Here is a 19,912-nt window from a genome sequence, read left to right on the forward strand (position 1 = left end):
TAAATAAATCTTAAAAAAAAAAAGAGGGTGACAGGCAAGCCATATAGTGGGAGAACATACCTGTGACCCAAAGACTTGTATCCGTGTTATAAACAAACTCCCATAATTCAATAAGAAAAATACAACCCAGTCAGGAAATAGATAAAAACTTTACACAAACACTCCACAAAAAAATTATACAAATGGCCAATAAAAAGAGGTGTTCCCTGTCTTTAGTCATCAGGGAAATGCAAACACAAATAACAATGATCTGCTACTTCATACCCGCTGGAATGGCTAAAGGAGAAAAGAAAGACAAAACCGAGTGTTGGCAAAATGATACAGAACCACTGGGACCTCCCATACTTTCAGGGAAGGGGCGGGGAGCGGTGTGGGGAGCCAGAAAGTAAAGCCCGCGCCATTCAGAGGAAGCTCAAAAACAGACAAAGCTGCACCGTAAAGCAGGAAGGCGGGAGGGAGGTGACCCTTGGAGAAGGCCGGGCGAGGGGCCGGGAGGAGGCCCCAGGAGAGTGTCCGGGTCTGCGGTCACGCAGGGGAGGTCGCCGTGATACCCCGTGGGCGGCGCTGCAGATGTGCGCACATTTTGCTCCAGCCCCCCAATTTTCACGTCCAGGGCAGTCCCGGCTCCCAGTCTTAGCCTGTATCCCAGCTACACTCCCATCACGTCCACGTGAAAGATGTCTCAAACCCAACCTGCTCAACCCTGACCTCCTGCCCCAGATCTGCTCCATGGCAGCCTTTACCCTCCGTGTGGATGCAGGTACACCACCCTCCAAGGGTTGCGACCAAACGCCTTGGGGTGGCACCTGACTCCTCTCATCACCCACACGTCTGCTAGGAAGTTCTATTGCCTCTACCTTCCAAACGCACCCAGAATCCAGCCCTCCTCACCTCTCCCTCTGCGGCCACCCTGGCTGACATTATATGTCTGTGTTACATGCGCGTGTGTCGCCAGGGAGACTCTTTTCTTTTTTAGATTTTTGTTTATCTATTTGAGAGAGAGAGACAGAGAGAGCATGGGAGAGGGGAGACTCAGAGGGACGGGTTAGGGGAGGAGGAGAGTCTCAACCGCACTCCCTGCTGAGCACAGAGCCCAACGCAGGGCTTGATCTCATGACCCTAAGGTCATGACCTGAGCCGAAATCGAGAGCCTGATGACCACCTGACTGAGACAGCCAGGTGCCCCCAAGGGGACTCTTTAAAAAGTGGATCTCAAGTACAGGTCATTCTGCTCAAAAGCACAAGTCCCGCCTGGTGGTCTAGGAGTCCTTGTCTCCATGCTCATCTCCCATGACCCCCTGGCTGCCCCTCAAACACACCTGGAGCCTCTTGCCTTCGAGCCCTTTGCACACCAGCTGTTGCTTCGCCCTCAAAGCCCTTCCTGGTGAGCTGCACGGCACACTCTCCGGTCTGTTGCAGGACTTTGCTCGGATGTCACCTTCCCAACCAGGCCTCCTCTGACACATTATTTAGCAGAGCAGCCTGCCTCCACCTCCCGCTCCACCCGTGCACTCCCAGGCCTCTTCACGTTTCCTACTTTTCCTTTTGTCCACAGGCTGCATCGCCTTCTAGCATACTGCATAATTCTCCTATTCTGTGTGTTTCCGGCCTCTAGCTCCCCTGCCACAATACGAGCTCCAGGAGAGGGGCTATCGCGGACCAGTGTTCGCTTGTATGTTCCGAGAGGCCACAAGAGTGTCTGGAACATAGCAGGTGCTCCATAGACATCTGCTCAGTGAACATACTGGTGATGCCATCCTTGGGCTTCCCTTCTCGTGGCAGCTGGACATTGAAAGCCACAGAGAAGTTCCACTCCAGGGGCAGCCTGGGTGGTTTGGTGGTTTAGTGCCGCCTTCAGCCCAGGGCATGATCCTGGAGACCCGGGATCGAGTCCCACGTCAGGCTCCCCGCATGGAGCCTGCTTTTCCCTCTGCCTGTGTCTTCACCTCTCTCTCTCTCTCTCTCTCTCTCTCTCTCTGTATCTCTCATGAATAAATAAATAAAATCTTTAAAAAAAAAAAAAAAGTTCCACTCCATCTGGGGCTCCTGGAAAGAGCGCAGAGATGCTGGAGGATGATCATTGGTTATGTGATATGGATGGAGTGCAGTCTCTGCGCCTCACACTGCTGCAGGCCCTGGGGATACAGCCGTGAACGAGACTGGAACAGGCTGCTCCTCACCTGCTGACTTTCTGGTGGCAGGAGACAGAGGAAGAGCCTCAACAAGGTGATGTCAGAGAGAGGAAAACGGAAACACCCAGACAGGCCGGAGTGTGACTCGGCGGAGACGGGGCCAGCTTAGCTGCGCGGTCAGGCGAGGCTGCTCTGAGGTCCCAGTGAAAGGAGAGGAGCTGGATGTGCAGTGATGGGAGGGGAGGCGGGGAGAACATTCTATTTTTTATTTATTTATTTATTTATTTATTTATTTATTTATTTATTTATTTTATGATAGTCCCAGAGAGAGAGAGGCAGAGACACAGGCAGAGGGAGAAGCAGGCTCCATGCACCGGGAGCCTGATGTGGGATTCGATGCCGGGTCTCCAGGATCGCGCCCTGGGCCAAAGGCAGGCACCAAACCGCTGCGCCACCCAGGGATCCCCGGGGAGAACATTCTAGAAGTGATGGGAGCCTATGGAAGGTTTTAGATCTCTGCTGAGAACAGACTGAAAGTGGGCAAGCATGGAAGCGGGGACGCAGATGAGCTATTACAGGATAAGCCTGCCCAGCGGTGGAAGAAAGTCACGAGCGCTCACCACCTACTTTAAGGGAACCGTGTGTGTATTTCCCACGTGCAAGTGGACACACTCACTCACTCCCTCCCTCCTGAAGGGCAAAGGAACTAGAAGCTTGGCTCTTCTTCGCATTCAGAGAATTCTTCTCATTAAGCCAAATAAAAACCAAAACTGGTTTCTCCCCTGCTCAAAACCCTTCTGTGGCTACCGACGGCTCCCACGCTGCGCAAAGCCATACGTGCGCTAGCCCCACTCTTTCCCCTACTGCTCTCCCCGCACCTCAGCACGGTGGCCCCTTGCTGCTCCCCCAGCAGCCACGTCCCCTCCAGCTCAGGACTCTCGCACGTTCCATGGTTGTAATTTCACATGTAGTTGTGTGGTTTGATTAATGCTGGTCCCCTCCACTACTCTGTGAACAAGGAGACACAGACCCTACTGGTTCTGTTGGCTCCTCTCTGAGCACCTGGCGTACAAGTGCTGAATGGGTGGAAAAGGGGAGTGTTAATTAAAGCAGTCTTTGAATACCTGCTGTCTGCACCAAGCAGTGTGGGGCATAAGAATTGGGGTAAGATACAGCCCCTCTCCCCCTACACTTAGAGTCCCCATAAGGATCAAAGACACAGACTCATGAGACATCCAGAAAATACCAGATAGAACAAAATCAAAGCTGACACCTGCTTCCTGGCATCCCTTCTTCCTTCAGGCAAACATCACCCTGGGGAGATGCTCCTTGTCCATCATGTGCAGCTCTGGGGGTCTCTCCATCCAGGGGTCCTACTCTCCCATCAGAGCAGGTGAGCTCCTGACCGAAGCTCAGCCAAGAACCTCACTCCTGGAAATCTACATCTGACTGCAGGATGCAAGCACCAAAGTAGGGGTTGATGGCCCGACAGGTAAAGCCTCAGAGACCCTGCTGCTTGGGTCCTGTTCCCGAGGTTCCCTTCCCTGAGTGCTGCCCTGCTGCCTGTCATTTTCAAAGCCTGGTTCTTCACCTCTCCCTTAGTTCTTTGAAATTTCTTTTTGAATTTCTTTTTCCATCCAAAATTAGTTGGTATTGTTAACAACCAAAAAAAAAAAAATCCTAATCAAAGCAATGAGTAAGCACTGACATGTGGCACACACCACGTGTAGAAGGTATTCAGAGATAAGGGGGGGCCAAATAAGGCGGAGCTGAGCCCAGACTCTGGCCTTTCTCCTCCAGGATTAAGAGGGGCACATCGAGGCAAGTGACCTCACTCCCCGGGGCCTCTCTTCCCTTTATCTGTAACAGCCACCAGATTGGAGATGGTCCAACCAGGGTGGAAACGGGACAAGAGGTGTGGAAGGGAAGCTCCAGGTGCACAGCTTCAGCACCGGCGCTTAGGGAGGGAGGGAGGGAGAGAGGCCCAAAGAAAGAGTCAGTAACTGAAATCACTCCAACGTCCTCTGGACCGTCCTCTGTGTCACAGACACCATGCTCCGTCGTTGATGAAGAACCGGCGCACTTAAATGGTGTGGCAACCAATCCCCAGCTCTAGGTGGGCGCTAGGATGCTCAGCCACGTTGTGCGTGCATTTGACACTTTTCCACCACGCTCCACCCAAGGGCCATCTCTTCCTCCGTGGAGAGAGCTCAGCAGACCAGACAGTGGCCCCCGGCTGCGCTGAATCGGTAGGTCTCGTCCGTCTACAGGCCGTAACGACCAGGAGAAGCACAAACTCACTTTGCAAACGAGGGCAGCCTGAGCAGCGGCCTTGTCCCTCCTCTTCCTGGTCTTAGAACGTTCGCGTTTATTTTATGTTCTCCTCCAGCTCAGGCAAGTCCTTAGCCGCGCTGTCATTACGCCGTCTGGGGCGAGCGTAGGTCCCATAACCACGGATTTCTGCACACGCAAATTCTGCAACTCAGCATCCCAGCTCGGAGCCCGTTTTATCACTTGAGAGGTTTATGGCCCTTGAAAGCAAAGTGGAGGCCCCACAATTCTTTAGTAGACCAAGGGACGAGATAGTCGCAAAGGGTTCTTGCGCCGCGCTGGGCTCATTTATCAGTGATCAACCAAGAAAAGCTGCAAAGGCTCCGCCGGCTGCCTTCGGGCCTCCACACGGCTCCGAGGTTCTATTCTCAAGTGCCAGTGGCCACAAAGGAACTTTTGTTTAAATCAGGGACAACCGGGGTGGTACCACCTGACAAATTGGATTTTTTAATGAACGCTCAGTGCTCAGGGGAATGAGCTATTTCAGCTAGAGCTTTCTCAGCCACAGTGTCATCAGGCCAAAGAGCTAAAGTGGGGCCTACAGCAATAGGCTTTGTGCAAGAAGGCATGCACTCCCCTTGACACCCTCCAACTTTCTCATGACCTTTCTCTTGGCCCTCAAAGGCAAGTAGCTGGCCCTTCATGCTAGAGCAGGCGAGAGGGTCTTTCTAGGCCACAAGACAACATGCTGGTCCAGCCTGTGATTCACTGGCGGGCCAGCCTTCTGAACTACCCGTGTTCCTGGCTCCCCGACGGACCTAAAAATAAACTCTGTCTTCACATAAAACAAAGTCTTGGAATTCTGTTTCAAGCAGAAAAATCGACCAGCTGCTAAAATGTGGCCAGGGCTGTCTTCAATCCAAATTCTTCCATTTCTACAGGCCGGCTGAGAACAAAGGCTCTCTGCTCGCGCTGTTACTTCTGTTACTGCTAATCCACACTATAAATTTGTGTGTGGGTATCACTTTCTTCAGATCCCAGGAACTCTCCTTGAGAATCCAGTTTAGGACGCACATAGTCTCTTGTCCTCTATTGGACTACACGATCTTAAGTCTCCCCCAGCTTGGGCACAAGAATCACCATCTAAGTGAAAAAACGTTACAGTGGGAGAGGTTATTCCCAACCCCCCATTCAGAAACTTCTCACCAGGAGACTGAGCTTTTCACCAGACTAGCCTGACCTCATGCTTCCCAGAAAATGGCTTTGGAACTGGGTGAAGACAGCAGAAGTTTGATTTGTCTGTGGAAGAAATTCTGGACAAGGAGGTATCGTCAATGGCTCCAGGGGCAGGTGACCTTTACAATATCCTCCCAGAGGCATGTCTGCGTCTGAAAGCAAAGCAGACATAGGCGATGCCAGCCTAGGTCATTCCAAGACCCGTCCCCACCTACCTACACGCACAACCCCCGAGATATACCTCTCCCAAGGCTTGCCCTGTCCTGCCACTCCTTCTGCCATGACCAGGCCTGGAGCCCTGGGCTGGGGTCTTCTCTGCCAGCCCTACTGATTTAACAGAAGTTTAGATCCTAGACCCCATCCTGCCAAGCTCCTGGCATAGCTCCTGGGGGGCTTCGCAAGGGGTCACTCAATCTCAACATGAAGAGACATTGCCAGTTGATCCTAATCCTGGTAGGAGAGACAGAAAGCACATTTCCAGCCTTCAGTGGAATTCTGGATCTGAAGGGGGTGCCTTGTGATTCTAGAAAGTTCCATCTATCTCATGGTGGAGATGACCTCACCAGGGGGAGGGAGGACAAAATTCTAGATATAAAAACACTTTCCATCAAGGTTTCAGCCACTAACTGAGGTTAGGGACACTACTTCATGGGAGGAAGAAACAAACACCACCCATGCGGGGTATTTCTTCCCTCGGGTTAATGGAGCCAGGAAGCCACCGTTAACTACTCCATAGATGCCCTTACCTAAGGGCAGACGTGGTTTCACTTGGCAATGCCACAAGCTGGTGAGTTTCAGTTTCCAAAGAGGCACAAAAGCGCAGTTTTTCTGTCTCTAGGAATAGAGATCTGCACCCAGAGAATTTTCAGGAATGCATTCTGTTTCTCCTATGATTGGGACCAATGGCTGCAGGAAAGTCCTACTCTACGTAATGGTCGGTTCTGGTCCTGCCCCTGCTCTGGCTTTGGTGATACCCAACTGGCACAGAGGAAGTTCCCGAGATACTCCAGACCAGACACCTGGCCCGGTCCTTGAAGCAAAGGGGATGGACAGTGAGAAACAGACTCAAGGTCTAGTCCCGGCTGTCGGAATGGAAGATGCTAAGGGTCAAGTGGGAGAAGAAAGCCAGGTCACTCACACACACAGGAAAGCCAAGAGGCAAAGTCAGGAAGGGGCCAAAGCAGCCAAAATCTAGGGAGAGGTGAGCCAGGGAACTTGGGCCCGTCCAACCATTCCAGACAGCAGCGTCCTGTTCGCCAGAGATCAGGTCAGCCTTTTGCCGCACCGGGTTTTAGCAGGTCCCTCCCTGACACAGGTTGGCACCTACGCCTCACACCTTCAGCCTCCGGCCCTCTGAGGAGCAGCCTGCCACGTGGGTGGTGCTTTTCTCTGTCCAGCCCTGAGGTTCGCTGGTGTGTTTCTCCTCTGGGGAATATGGCAGGCTGGGAAAAAAAAATGCCACAAACATTTGGAAATATAATGGGCAGCCTTATACACACAAAGCTGAGCTCTCAAAGCCAGGGAAGTCTGCGAGAAGTGTGGCCCCTCCAAAAGATCGCCAGAATTTGTCAATGTTACCGTATTTGGGGAAAGGGTCTCTGCAGACATGATGAAGTTAAGGCGCTTGAGAAAAGAGATTATTCTTGATTTTCCAAGTGGTCTCTAAATGCAACCACAAGTGTCCTTACAAGACAGGGAATCGGAAGGTCACATGCACAGAAGAGGAGGAGCAATGTAGCCACGGGGCGGTTCCCGGAGTGATGCGACCCCAGGGAAGGGATGCCAACCGCTGCAGGGGCTGCAAGGGGCAGGGAACAGATTCTCCCCCGGAATCTGTAGGCAACGCAGCCCTACGACACCTCGATTTCAGTCCTGTGACCTTGATTTCAGACTCCCGACCTCCTGGACAGTGAGAAAACAAATGTGTGTTGTTTTAAGCCAACTTTATGGTAATTAGCTAGAGCAGCTGTGGGAAACTAATATATCCACAAAACAAACTAACAAAAAAAATACAAAATTGAAACCCAGAGTGACAGCACACACCAACACCCACCCAGGCTGCTCAGAGGCATGTGCTGATCTTATAAAATGGGTGCTGGAGTCCTACCGGCACATGGGGGAGGTAACAAGGTCTTAGGTTACCCTGGGTAGAGGAGTTAGAACTGCACTTCACACACTCACACGCGCGCACACACTCCAGCTGCCTTAGATGGCTCTGCCATCAGGAAAAGAGGGGACTAGGATAAGGGTCATACACACAAGCAAAAGGCATAAGGGTCTGAGTCCTGGATTGAACAGGGCAAGAAGCCAATCTTCCTTCATAGCTCGGTACTCCAAGCCTGCCCTCAAATGGGTTTGGGTTCAAATATATACTGCCTGGGGCTTAACAAAATCCTCAGCTCAGAAATTCCCACTGCCCAAGGCAATGGCATCATACAGATAAAACCCCAAACATGAGCTCAAGATCTAAACCTACAAAGCACATGGGGTAATAAGTTCTCCTGGACATGTGTCAATAGAAAAACAGAAGAACGGGATCCAAAAATACCAGAAATAGATGATCCCTTCTCAGATAAATGTGATTCTCAATTATTAAGCAGCTTAAATATAAAATCAAGATTGAGAGCAGAGAGTCAAGAGATTGCATTAAAAAGAAAAAGAATACCTGGAAAAATGTTTTTAAGATTTTATTTATTGGGCAGCCTGGGTGGCTCAGTGGTTTAGCACCGCCTTCAGCCCGGGGCATGATCCTGGGGTCCTGGGATCGAGTCCCACGTCGGGCTCCCTGCATGGAGCCTGCTTCTCCCTCTGCCTGTGTCTCTGCCTCTCTCTGTTTCTCTCATAAATAAACAAAAAATATTTTATTTATTTATTCATGAGACACACACACACAGAGAGAGAGAGAGAGAGGCAGAGGTAGAAGCAGGCTCCATGCAGGGAGCCCGACGTGGGACTCGATCCCGGGTCTCCAGGATCACACCTCGGGCTGAAGGCAGGTGCAAAAACCACTGAGCCACCCAGGAATCCCAGAATACCTGGAAATTTATTTTATTTTTTTATTTTTTTATTTTTTTATTTTTTTATTTTTTTTATTTTGTGGAAATTTTTTTTAAATGACTTAAAAAGAACTTCTAGAGGTTTAAGGTTTTTAAAGCTATTAAATGAAAAACCTTATTGCCCGAGTTAGGCTAAATATTAGACACAGCCAGAAAGAAAATTAATAAACCAGAAAGTGGTTTTTTAGCCCCTGTCCAGGAAGCAGCAGAAAGATGAAGATAGGCAGTACGAAACACAGGTCAGACGGAGAAGTCCGAATCAGGGTACAGGGAGACTTCTACAAGAGACAATAGGAAGAGTGGGCGAGAATCAGGATTCAGAGAAATTAACTGGCTTAACATTTTCCAGAACTGAGCCACCAACCTTCAGACCTGAGAAGCTCAAAGCCCGAACAGGATACATGAAATGCGATGAACTCCCAGACACTCAATAGTGAAACTACAGAACGTCCAGGATAAAGATTTTAAAAGCAAATACAAAGAAAAGGCAGATCACCCCCAGAGAAATGACCTCAAGAGCAAGAGAGGCAACAATGGAGACAGGATTATCCTACCCAAATGCTGAAAGAAAAATAAGCCGACCTAGAAATCTATACCCCGCAGATCTCATTCAGTGACACTGGCCAAAATAAAACTAAAACTCTTGGAGATCCTCGTATGCAGTCCTTTCTGTGGCTAGTCCCAATCTCCACTGTAGACTGGTCCCAACCGTTCATGAACATCCCAGCTGTCACCGGCCTGACCCCTAGAATCCAGCTCTTCATACCCTGGAGCTCTGCCGCCAGTAGTCCCTGCACAACTGGCCGTGGGGGGGGTTTCGAGGGTTCTCTTCCTATTTCCCTTTTGACCTGCCTCCGCGCTGTGGACTTCCTTGGTGCTGATGATGGTGCATGATGGCCTCCAACACCCTGGGCACATCGCAGCTCTGCCTCCTGCCTCCCCATCCTCCGCTCTTCTGGCTAAACCAACGTCTAGTCCCTCCACGCAACCCTGTGGACAACTGCGTCATTCAGAGTGCAGGCCAGGTGGTGGACCCTGCCTTGGCCCCATGCAGACCCTGTTTTCCCATAGCTTTCTGGGTCTCCCACCGCCCCCGAGAGGTGGCCCACCTGTTTCTTCTGAGCACTTTCTACCACCCTGTCACCCAGCAGCTCCCAGCTGCTGCTGCAGTCTCCCCAGAGATGCAGAAAGACCCGCTACATAAATCCCTCCTTAGATTCACTTCTCACCTAGGAATCAAGGCCAAGACTCTGGGCTTCTCAAGGAGCCAGGAGCACTTGTCTCTCAGACCAGTTCGCAATCCCTGAAAATCCCTCCCAAGAACTGGCTTCCTTCCCAAGCACTTCCTTGCTCCTCCCTTTGCTTCATCCCCAAACCAGTCCTCTCTTCAAGCCTCCTGACTGATCCTCACTACAGGTGACTGCTAATGACTCCAAGAGGAAGAGTCTAGGACTGCTAATGACACAGAGGAGATTTTGAGTTTTGAGAAGTCCTAAAATGCAAGTGGAGCCTGGTCTGAGCACTTGGCTGCCTTCATGCTGTGTCTTCTTCCTTAGATGGAAGCCAGCTGGACTGATACTCCCCGTGGTGTGTGAGCCCGGGGCTCCCTCCTAGCAACAGCGACACTAGACCCTGTAGGTCACAACAAAGGGAAACACAGGCACTAAGCGAGGCTGGTGGATGGAGAAGACCAATGGAAGCACGTTTACCTTTCTGGGTAAAGCCCAACTGGGTCTGCTTCTTCTAGCTTATTCCTTACATCCTTAGAAGGGGGGATGAGATGGGAATTGGTCAAAGGAGCTGATGTCCAAAAGAAAGACACTGTGTGAGAACACAATAGACTAGAAAGGGTTTATTCTTCAAGGTCTAAATGGCACCCCCACAAAAGGTGGAGGTGGGGCTGAGGAAGGAAGAGATGGTGGGTGGGCGGGCAAGGTGGAGGCATCTGTCTGGATGAGAGCTTTGCCCTTGGTTTAAATGTTCATCTGGCAGAGGGTTTGGAAATGATGAGGAGACACAGCCATGAGTTTTTCAGGAGCTGGTTCATCTACTGGGGCCTCGTGAGAACAACCCACATGAGGCCGATCGAGTGAACATCACCAAGAGCAAGAGTCTAAAGACTGACTATACCTGGGGCAAGAAGTGCCTCCAGGTCTCACTCCTTGGTGGGCTCTTGGTACTACCTAGGCCAGCTTCCAGCAGGAAGCCCACCAGTCACTTAGCCCCAGCACTTTCTGAAGAGAGGACTGAGGGTGAAGTGGGGTCTCTCCCCCGTTCTCCCGCAAACAGGCCGTTTTCCTTCTTATTCAGCAGTACATATTGACTCACCAAATCACAGATGTGCCCGAAAGCCCCGGGGGCTGATCCAGCAGGACCATATTTGTTATATAAGGGAATGTGGACAAGAGCGGGGTTAGAGGCTCAACCTAAAGCTTTTATTTTATTCAAGGAAAATCAAGGGAATGGGAGACCAGAAAGTGGGAATACCAAAGATGGAAGTGACCCATGACCTGGAACAAGAGACCTGTCGGCGACAGCTGAGGGCTTAAACCAGACATTGTAAACTGGTGGCCCACAGGCTGGACACAGCTGTCACGGTCGGACCCTCCAGAATTTGAAATCTTGCATTTGCTGATACACATTCAAAAACTGGGAGATTTTATAGGAATATCAGGGCTCTAGGGTTCCTCCAGAGAATAAGGTCTGGCAACAGCAGCAACCCTGCCCCCGCCAGTCATGCTGAGAACTGGCGACCAGTTCACCTGACCTGTCTGACCCCTGTTCCAAACCAAATAGTCACTCCTTCCGCTGTCTCTTAACCTGAAACTTTTTCCTCCAAGATCAGATGCTCCACATTTTAAGTAACATGTGAATCTTATTTATTCAGCTGCCATTATTAAGGCTGACCATGCAACTTGTCACGTGAAGGGGAACATGCTTGTGAATGAATGCAGGTGCTGCAGTGGTGACGCTGGACGACTGACGTGCACTAGGCCTGTCCTAGCAAGCCAGGGCCAGTGAGGACCTACTGCTTCAAACACACTTTTGTGATTTAGTGGATGGAAGTTCTCACAGATCTGGTGATCCCTGGCTTTGGGGAGGACAAATGTTGAGTTTGGGGATATTTTTTTTTTTTTGACCTCAATGATTAGCCAAGGGTAAAGAAGGAGCAAGTTTTTACTGGTCAGAAGGACAAGAGCATAAGGAATGTTTTTTTTTTTTAAGATTTTATTTATTTATTTATTCATAGAGACACAGAGAGAGAGAGAGGCAGAGACACAGGCAGAGGGAAAAGCAGGCTCCGTGCAGGGAGCCTGATGCGGGACTCGATCCCGGGACTCCAGGATCACGCCCCGGGCTGCAGGCAGCGCTAAACCACTGAGCTACCAGGGCTGCCCGGAATGTTTTAATTCCTGGCGTAACTAAACTGTGTCTCACTGGGCAGGATGATGATGATGTGCTGATAAGGAACAGTCGTAAGGACGGTGTTAACAGCTGAGTGTCCTCCCCAAAGTCACATGTTGGAACCCTAGTCCCCACTGTGATGGTACCTTGGGGACGGGGCCTTTGGGGGAGGTGCTGAGGTCACGAGGCTGGAGCCCTCAGTGTGTGATGAACGCCCTTAGAATAAAATAAAATAAAATAAAATAAAATAAAATAAAATAAAATAAAATAAAATAAAATAAATTAATTAAATAAAATAAAATAAAATAAAATAAAATTAATTAATTTAATTTAATTTAATTTAATTTAAAAATAAAATAAGAGAAGGCAGCCGTCTGCAAGCCCAGAAGCGGGCCCTCACCAGACACGAGATCCGCTGACACCCTGATCTCAGACTTCCCAGCTTCCAGAGCTGTGAGAAACACATGCTTTTGTTGTGGGCACCAGGCGATGGTATAGACTGTCAGAGCTGCCTCAACTATCTAAAGCAGATTGCACCTGTTTACACATAATGCATTCTGCGGCCGGCACTGAGAAAACATTGCACTCCTACCAACTCATCATCAGGCTCGCCACAGCCCTGTGAAGTAGGTAAACTACTATTTCCATTTTACAGGTGTGGAATCTGTGGCACAGAGAAGTCAAGCTACTTGTCCAAGGTCACACAGCTAGTGAGCAGCAGAACTGGGATTTGAACCCAAGCAGTTGCATTCTTCAGTCCACGGCCTTGCCCCTGACAAACCGGTCTCTGGAGAAAGAAGTCAACGAGAGACCAGCTCCTGCTTCTAACGTAAGGACCTGCCGGGAGGCCGGGCTGCTCACAAGCCAGGGCTCCTGCGCACAACACTCATTCCGCCGTGATGGGGATCCAGGTGGTCCCTGTTGCTTTGCCCTCAGACAAACACCACTGGCGGGAAGTCCCTGAGGTCAAGGTAGGATACAGGGGGTGTCGCTGACGGTAGCTGCATCCTAAGGACGTCACCAGGATGCTGAGAAAACCCTACCTGGGGGCTGAGGGTAGGAGATTAGGCCAGGGGGAGACGCTGAAGAGGGCCACATCGTCCTCACACCACCAAGGAGGCCTCTTACCCTTCAAGAGCTGGAGTCAAGAGTGTTCGATGTGATCAGCCCAAAGGACCACCGGGATGAGCCGTTCTCCGCCCGCCCTGATTGCACAAGCCACCCTGAGGCCTAGGGAGAGCTCGTCCCGAGAAAGAGAATGAACCCAACGGCCAGTCTGCTCTGCCCGGCTCCACCGACAGCACCGCGCTGTGCTGACGGCTGCTCGCCCGCTGACAGTTGGCCTGCAGAGCCATCGACACCCTGGCCGCGTCCTATTGACAAGGACCACGCCGCCGCCGACGCCACATGAGGTTTGGAGGATGCGAAGACGGCCCCGATGGTCGTTCCTTACCTCGGGGCGCCCAGGGCCTAACGCAGAAGGTGCCGATGAACGGATCACAACACAGCGTGTGGCGGGTACCGGTGCAAACAGTAGGCCGCGTCCGCTCTAAGCCACAACCCCCTGGACGGCGGGCACCGTCTCCCACAGCTCTCGATACCGCAGAGCCCACGTTCATGTAGCCAACGTCCACTTGCCAGCACAGGCGATCAACACCTGGAGGTGAGGCCCCGAGGAGCTGGGCAGTTTGACAGAGTCTGGCCAGAAGACCAGGAATAAGGGGAGACTTCAGACGCAGGCGGCTTGAATCGGAATCCTGGCCCATCCGCTGACTAGCTGAGAGAAACACTTCCTCTTATGGGCCTCAGTCTCCCCATCTATAAAATGGGATTGACTTCCGTTGCCTTACAAGGATGCGATGAGGAGGAAAGAAGGTAACGGAGGCGCTTAGCATAATGGCCCGCGCAGAACAAGCACCTGATCAAGTGTCAGCTATGGTCAGGCCCACCTGCCGGCAGTGGCCACGATAACCCCTGGTCCGGGATGTCAAAGCACGCTGCTCCCACCGGGGACCCTGGCAGGCCGGGACCAGGTCCTGGGCAGCCATCTCCTGGGGAGCTAAAAGGAGACCTTAAAACCGTGTTAACCATTTCCCACAGACGGGAATACAGGAAACAGGGCTCCTTGCTCTGCTCATCGTCATCTATTTAACTTTTGCAAAAGTGCCCAATGTGCTCGGCTCACAGCAGATGGCAGGACTCCTAGTTCTCTCCTCTCCTGGTTATAAATACGGCAAGTGGCTTCCAGACACATACAGACTGCACGTCCAGATAAATCCCTATACTGTCCAAAAGGCAGGAAAGGGGGTTCCTCTGGCAGCCTTCCGAAGGGAAGCAATGAGGTAATAAAGTCAAAAGATGACCAGACCCTGGCCCCAGGCATCAGCCTGACTTATGAGACAGACAGACAGACACGGCTTGCCTACTTGCATGTTTCTACTCGGCACAGAGCTGGAGCTGATCCTTAATCATGGTGCAGACGGGGAGCTTGCGGGTGGCTTCCGAGCGGCACCCCACGAGTGACTCAAGAGAGCAGCAGTCCAGGCGTGGAGGCCCGTCCGCCTTCCTGCTCTCTCCCCTCCTCCACCCTCCCCCTGGAGCTGTGCCCGAGTCTATGCAACACCATGGGATATGTCGGACTGAGTGGCTTCGGTCATTGTGGTCAAGGAAGACAGCCCTGTGGGAACGCCTGCCACCCAAATCACACGGGGGGGACGTGGACCCAGAACGACACGGGGCAGCTCAGCCAGTGAGAGCCTGGTACAAGCGACAGAGCCCGCAGCAACCCGGGCCTGCAGACGGTCGGACCCAGGGGTCAGTAAGAGCCTGCAGCAGGGACCCAGCCAAACACCAGGGGGACCAGAGGCTGGCCCCCATCCAACGCTCCGGGGGCCCAGGAGGAGATGGGCGAGAGGAGCTACGGGGCTACCCCGGGACTACGAGGATGCCAGCCTGAGTCTGTACTGCCCCTCCTTGGGATTCCTCCTACCATCCTCGGCCGGGTGCCAGAGACAGCGAGAGGCCAGCACAGTGGACTAGTGAGGTCCCCAGCAGCCTCCCTGGGAGGGCGGCCCACGCTCCCACCCGAACCGTGTCAGGCGGGAGGAATAGAGCAGCAGCCTCCAGACGACAGCAGGGCCCCGAGGGAAAGGGGTGCAATCTGGGCTGCAGGTTAGAAACAGAAGGGAACTAACCTCGAGGGCTAGGCTTCCCGAAGCCGGTGGAGGACCCCGGAGGGGGATGAGGGTGAGCAACAGCATCAAAGCCGACAAGAGAGCCAGAGCGCCACTCTGTCCACTTGAGGAAGACAAGACACGTTTTCTTAAACCCCTTTGCGAAAAAAAATTAAAAAAAAATAAAATAAAATAAATAAAATAAAATAAAATATAAAATAAAATAAAATAAAATAAAATAAAATAAAATAAAATAAAATAAAATAAAATAAAATAAAATAAAATAAAATAAAATAAAAAATAAACCCCTTTGCGGAAGCTGCAGGATTGCCCGATTTGAGCACAGGTTTTGGGGTCAGGCTAACCGGGGGTTAAGTCCCAAGGCTGCCAACATCTAAACTCACCCATTAAATAGGAAAGGCAAAAATTTCAAAAAATTTGGGGGTGAATGGGTGATGGGCACTGAGGGGGGCACTTGACGGGATGAGCACTGGGTGTTATTCTGTATGTTGGTAAATTGAACACCAATAAAAAATTAATTTATTTTTTTAAAAAATAAACATAAATTAATTAATTAATTAATTAAAAGGAAAGGCACCGTCTGCCTGCAGGGTGGCCCTAAAGAGGAGGCAGGTACGAGCTCACCCAGCACAGGTGCTACAGATCTGGGAGCACGGTGGGAATTGCTCTTGCTAGAGCTTTCAGACCCACCCTGAATGCTTCCTGCCCAGGGCACTGCCTGCTGTGCAGGGCGAAGCAGGGAGCGGGTGTTGGGGAGGGAGAAGACAACCGAGGCACCATGCAGTAGCAAAGGTCCCAGCAGGGAAGCATGGCTGGAGTGCGGCCTTCCACGCCGGCCCACACAGGTTCCAGCTACCTCCGTTCCGGCTCCGCAGCTCGGTCCAGGGCAGGGATCAGGACTCTCTTCTCTGCGGAGGGCAAGGTAGCAAGTATGTTCAGCTTTGCCTTATCTTAGTAACTACTCCTCAACTTCGGGCCCACGAAAGCAGCTACAGATAAAATGTGCATGAACAGAGGTGGGCGTGTACCAATAAAACTTGGTGTACAAAGGCAAGTGGTGGGCGCCACGGTTTGCCAACTCCTGGTCTAGGGTTTGGGGGTTCATCGGGTTCACATAGCCGGCAAACAGCCGGCTCAGAAAAGCTGAATTGGGACTAAATAAGAAAGAACTCTCCATACTCTTTCCCTGGCCCCACCAGAACTTCCCAATCCTACTACTGCTAACTGGGTCAAGGGTTCTCACTGGGCCGCCCATGCCCAATTTCACCCTCGCTACCCCCTTAAGTCCGAGGGGCCCTTTTATGTCCTCCCTCCCCCAACCAAGCATCCTTGGCTGCTCCATCTCTAAAGAATCAACTTCTCCTGAGACATGGGATACTTTCAGACACAAAAGATTAAGCCAGGTCATCACTGGGGGCCGCGTGCTTTAGCGGCAAAAGGCACAGGCTTGGGGTCTGACAAGGGCCCCGCCTTTGACTACTTCCTAATGGGATGAACGTGGACAACTTGAGTGTTTCCCTTGCCTGTAGAAATGGCTTAGGATTTGTGAAAATTAATTTATGTAAGACAGACAGGAGGACTGTCCCAAAAGGGAATCATTAAAAAGTCACCTCCTATAGAATTCTCCTTCCTCGATATGCTTTACAGGCACCAGGCAGCTCTTCTCCTTGAGGGAGATCATCTCCTTTTGACTTACTCTTCAGCTTCTGTGGCTCTGGAAACCATGCAGGGAAAGCACCCAGCGGGTGCTCAGTGCGCAGGGTGGCCGGGGGCTGCATCTTCCTGGGGAACGGGCGCAATGGACCTGGGAGTCAGCCCCTGGAGCCGCAGGGTCATTGCTCACAAACATATCATTGGTGAGGCCGACTCAACTCCACGTGGCCGGCTGGAGAGGATCCACATTTTCTCTCGCCCTCTCCCACCTCTTAATCGAGCAAGCTCTTCTGACTTAGCTTTTTCGGGGTCTCCTTTGTGTGTTTCTTTAGGGAGATCGTTCTCCCTTGAGACTGCTGGTCATTATTGTTCCATGTTGCATTGCTCCCTTGACATAAAGGGTTTTTTTAAAAAAGAGAGAAAGAGAGACACCGGGGATTTCACAGCCTGATCTAGGCCCAGGGGCCTCCAAGAGCTTAGAGAATAAAGCCACAGGGGACAGCACCCGGGCCCTTTAGAAATCCAATCTGCTGTCTCACAGTAACTTCAGAGAAGCAGGTCGGTGTGTGACCTCGGCCCACACAGGCTCCCAAGCCTTCCTTCTCGGGTGGAAGTAGAGGCACCGAAGCCCCTACAGACCAGACAATCCACGGATGCATGAGGTGGGAGATTCTCAACCTTCTGGACAAACCAGAGCCAAACTTCGCGTGGAGAGTGTCCAACGCTTCAGGCCCCTAGGACCCAAGGCAGCTGCGCAGAGGGGCCCCGACCGGCCCTAGAGGGACGTGTGCCCAGCTTTCCCCACACCCTCTAGAAACATTAATGAACACTTGCCACTCACGGCGCCGGCAGTTCAAGGCTTTCCATGCACTAACCTAAACTTTGCAGCGACCCTCTGAAGTACATGCAGTGTCCCCATTTCACAGATGAAGAAACAGAGAGACAGGGTCACCTGCCTGAGGTCGCCCAGCTTGCCGCGGGTGAAGCCGGAGGCCCGGCAGTGTAGCCCCAGGGCCCTCCTCCGCCGCTGCACCAGCGCCACCCCGTGCAGACGCGCCCCATCCTTAGAAACCAGCTCGTGTGCTTCCTCCCGTGCGCAGGGACCCCAGAGCCCCCGGACGGGAGGTCTGGGTGGATCAGGCCGCCGGGATCCCGGTTCTTGTTTCGCAGCCAAAGACGGACAGCCCAGGGGAAGGGGCCCGCCGTTGCCCAAGTCGTGCAAGCACCTAGCGAAAGCATCAGCACCGACAGCGGCCCCCAGACTCCTGCTGCAGTGCTCGTCACCCCTCCAGACTCACGCCAAACTGCACGATCAACGCCTGAACATGCACGAACCCTCCCCCGGCAGGAACGGCCTCAGGGAGCAGGGAATCGGGCTGACGAGAGGCCACCGGGAATCCCAAGCACCTGTCACAGCCTGGACCCGGACCCACCGGCCGCCCTCCCTGGCCCTGTCTGCGGCCCGCGGCCACCTGTGCAGAGACCGGGGCTGCAGCCACGCGGGAGCCGCGAGGCAGGAGCAACGGGCGGGAGGTGCCCGCAGCGGCCCCGGGGGCTGGAGGACAGGCCACCTGCCCCAGGAGGACCCGGCCACCCGCGTCAGCCACTCCTGCCACCCTCCGCCTCACCCCCGGGAGCCACACAGGGGAGACGAGAGCCCGGGGGCCAGGCCACCTCACCAGGCCCGGGGCCCGCGCCCCCGCGCCTCCTACCTGCCTCCATCAGCTGGCACTGCTGGCCGAAGGCGTGCGAGAAGGTGACGGCACCTGGGGCCGGGCTGCGGGGCGCCGGCGGGGGCTCCCCAGCTCTCCCGGGGACACCGGCCGTGCTCATGGCAGCGTCAGCGCGCAGGACAGCAGCGGCCGGGCCAGCTCTGAGGCTCCGTGTCCCCGCAGGGCAAGGTCCCGCTCCCGGGTGGCCAGGCGGTGGCTCCGCGCCGCTCACACCTCGCAGTGTGGCTCGGACCCCAGCCCGGCGACAAACGGCCCCCACGAGCTTGGGCAGGTGCTGCGCCGCTGCGAGAGTTAGACGCCCGGGCAGGTGGAAGTTTCCCCCGCAGGAGTCCTGCCCTGTCGTGGTGCGGGACGCGGCCCTCGGCGCCACCTGGAGGGACAGGGTCCGGCTGCGTCTGGAGAGCTCAGGCCCCGCAGCTCCGGCAGCTGCAGCGGCTGCTTCCAGTCCTTCCAGGGTGGGGGCAGGGGCGGGCTGCTCCGGGCCTCACGGGCCCCCCACTCTCCACGCCGGGGCCCCTCCGGCCGCCCTCCTGGAGCCCGGGAGCCGGTGGCCGCAGGGTGCGGGCGGGGGACTCCACAGCAGCTCGGGGCCGAGGTGTCCCCGGCTCATCCTCCACCCGCGGTGCCCCCCCCTGCGCCCCCTCCTTGCAGCGCCGGGGAGCGACGGAGACCCAGCTAAGGAGCCCCGCGCCCACCTACTGCAGGGGGGCCCCTAGCCAGCCGCCCACGCCGCCACCCCTTGCCGTGATGCAAAAGGGACTTGGGAGATATTCTGGATGCGGAGGGAAGTGCTAACTCAGCCCAGCAGGCTCCGGGCTGCTGTAACCTCTTCGTGCCCACAGCCCAGGAAGTGCCAGACGGCGGCAGGGGAATGCCAGCCGTGAGCCCCGAAGATCAAGGGATGGCAGATGCACCCGGAGACCCGGAGATGCCCTGGGCGCCACATCGTCACCACCCCGGACCTCCCGTGGGCAGAGCCTCCAACCTGCTCCACCGCAAAGGGGCAGCTTCCCCGAAGGAGGGGAGGGAAGGAGAAGAACCGTCCACAGGACTGTAACCGCTGCTGCAGGGGCGCAGGGTCTGTATTTCGACGTCCCATCTGCTGAACACAAAGGTGCTACCTTGAGAGAGAGACAGAGAGGCCGCCCCCTGCCCTGGGGTTTGCATGTCGGGGATCTGGCTGCAGGGCTGACAGGCGACACCAAGTCCACCAGGAGAAGCCCCCAAGGGTG

The 19,912-nt window shown here is 53.6% G+C and overlaps 1 protein-coding gene across 1 annotated transcript in view; it reads right to left on the minus strand.

The window, feature by feature from the left end:
• Positions 1-19,443, minus strand: part of KAZN (kazrin, periplakin interacting protein) — a 1,014,069-nt gene extending 994,626 nt beyond the window's left edge. Inside the window, exon 1 of the mRNA XM_026011952.2 lies at positions 18,660-19,443. Within this exon, the coding sequence (XP_025867737.1) occupies positions 18,660-18,780 (121 nt within the window). The 5' untranslated portion in view covers positions 18,781-19,443. The remainder of the gene's footprint in view (positions 1-18,659) is intronic.
• Between the last annotated feature and the right edge of the window lie 469 nt (positions 19,444-19,912).

This window comes from Vulpes vulpes, chromosome 2, assembly GCF_048418805.1.
Source record: "Vulpes vulpes isolate BD-2025 chromosome 2, VulVul3, whole genome shotgun sequence".
Lineage (NCBI taxonomy): Eukaryota > Metazoa > Chordata > Mammalia > Carnivora > Canidae > Vulpes > Vulpes vulpes.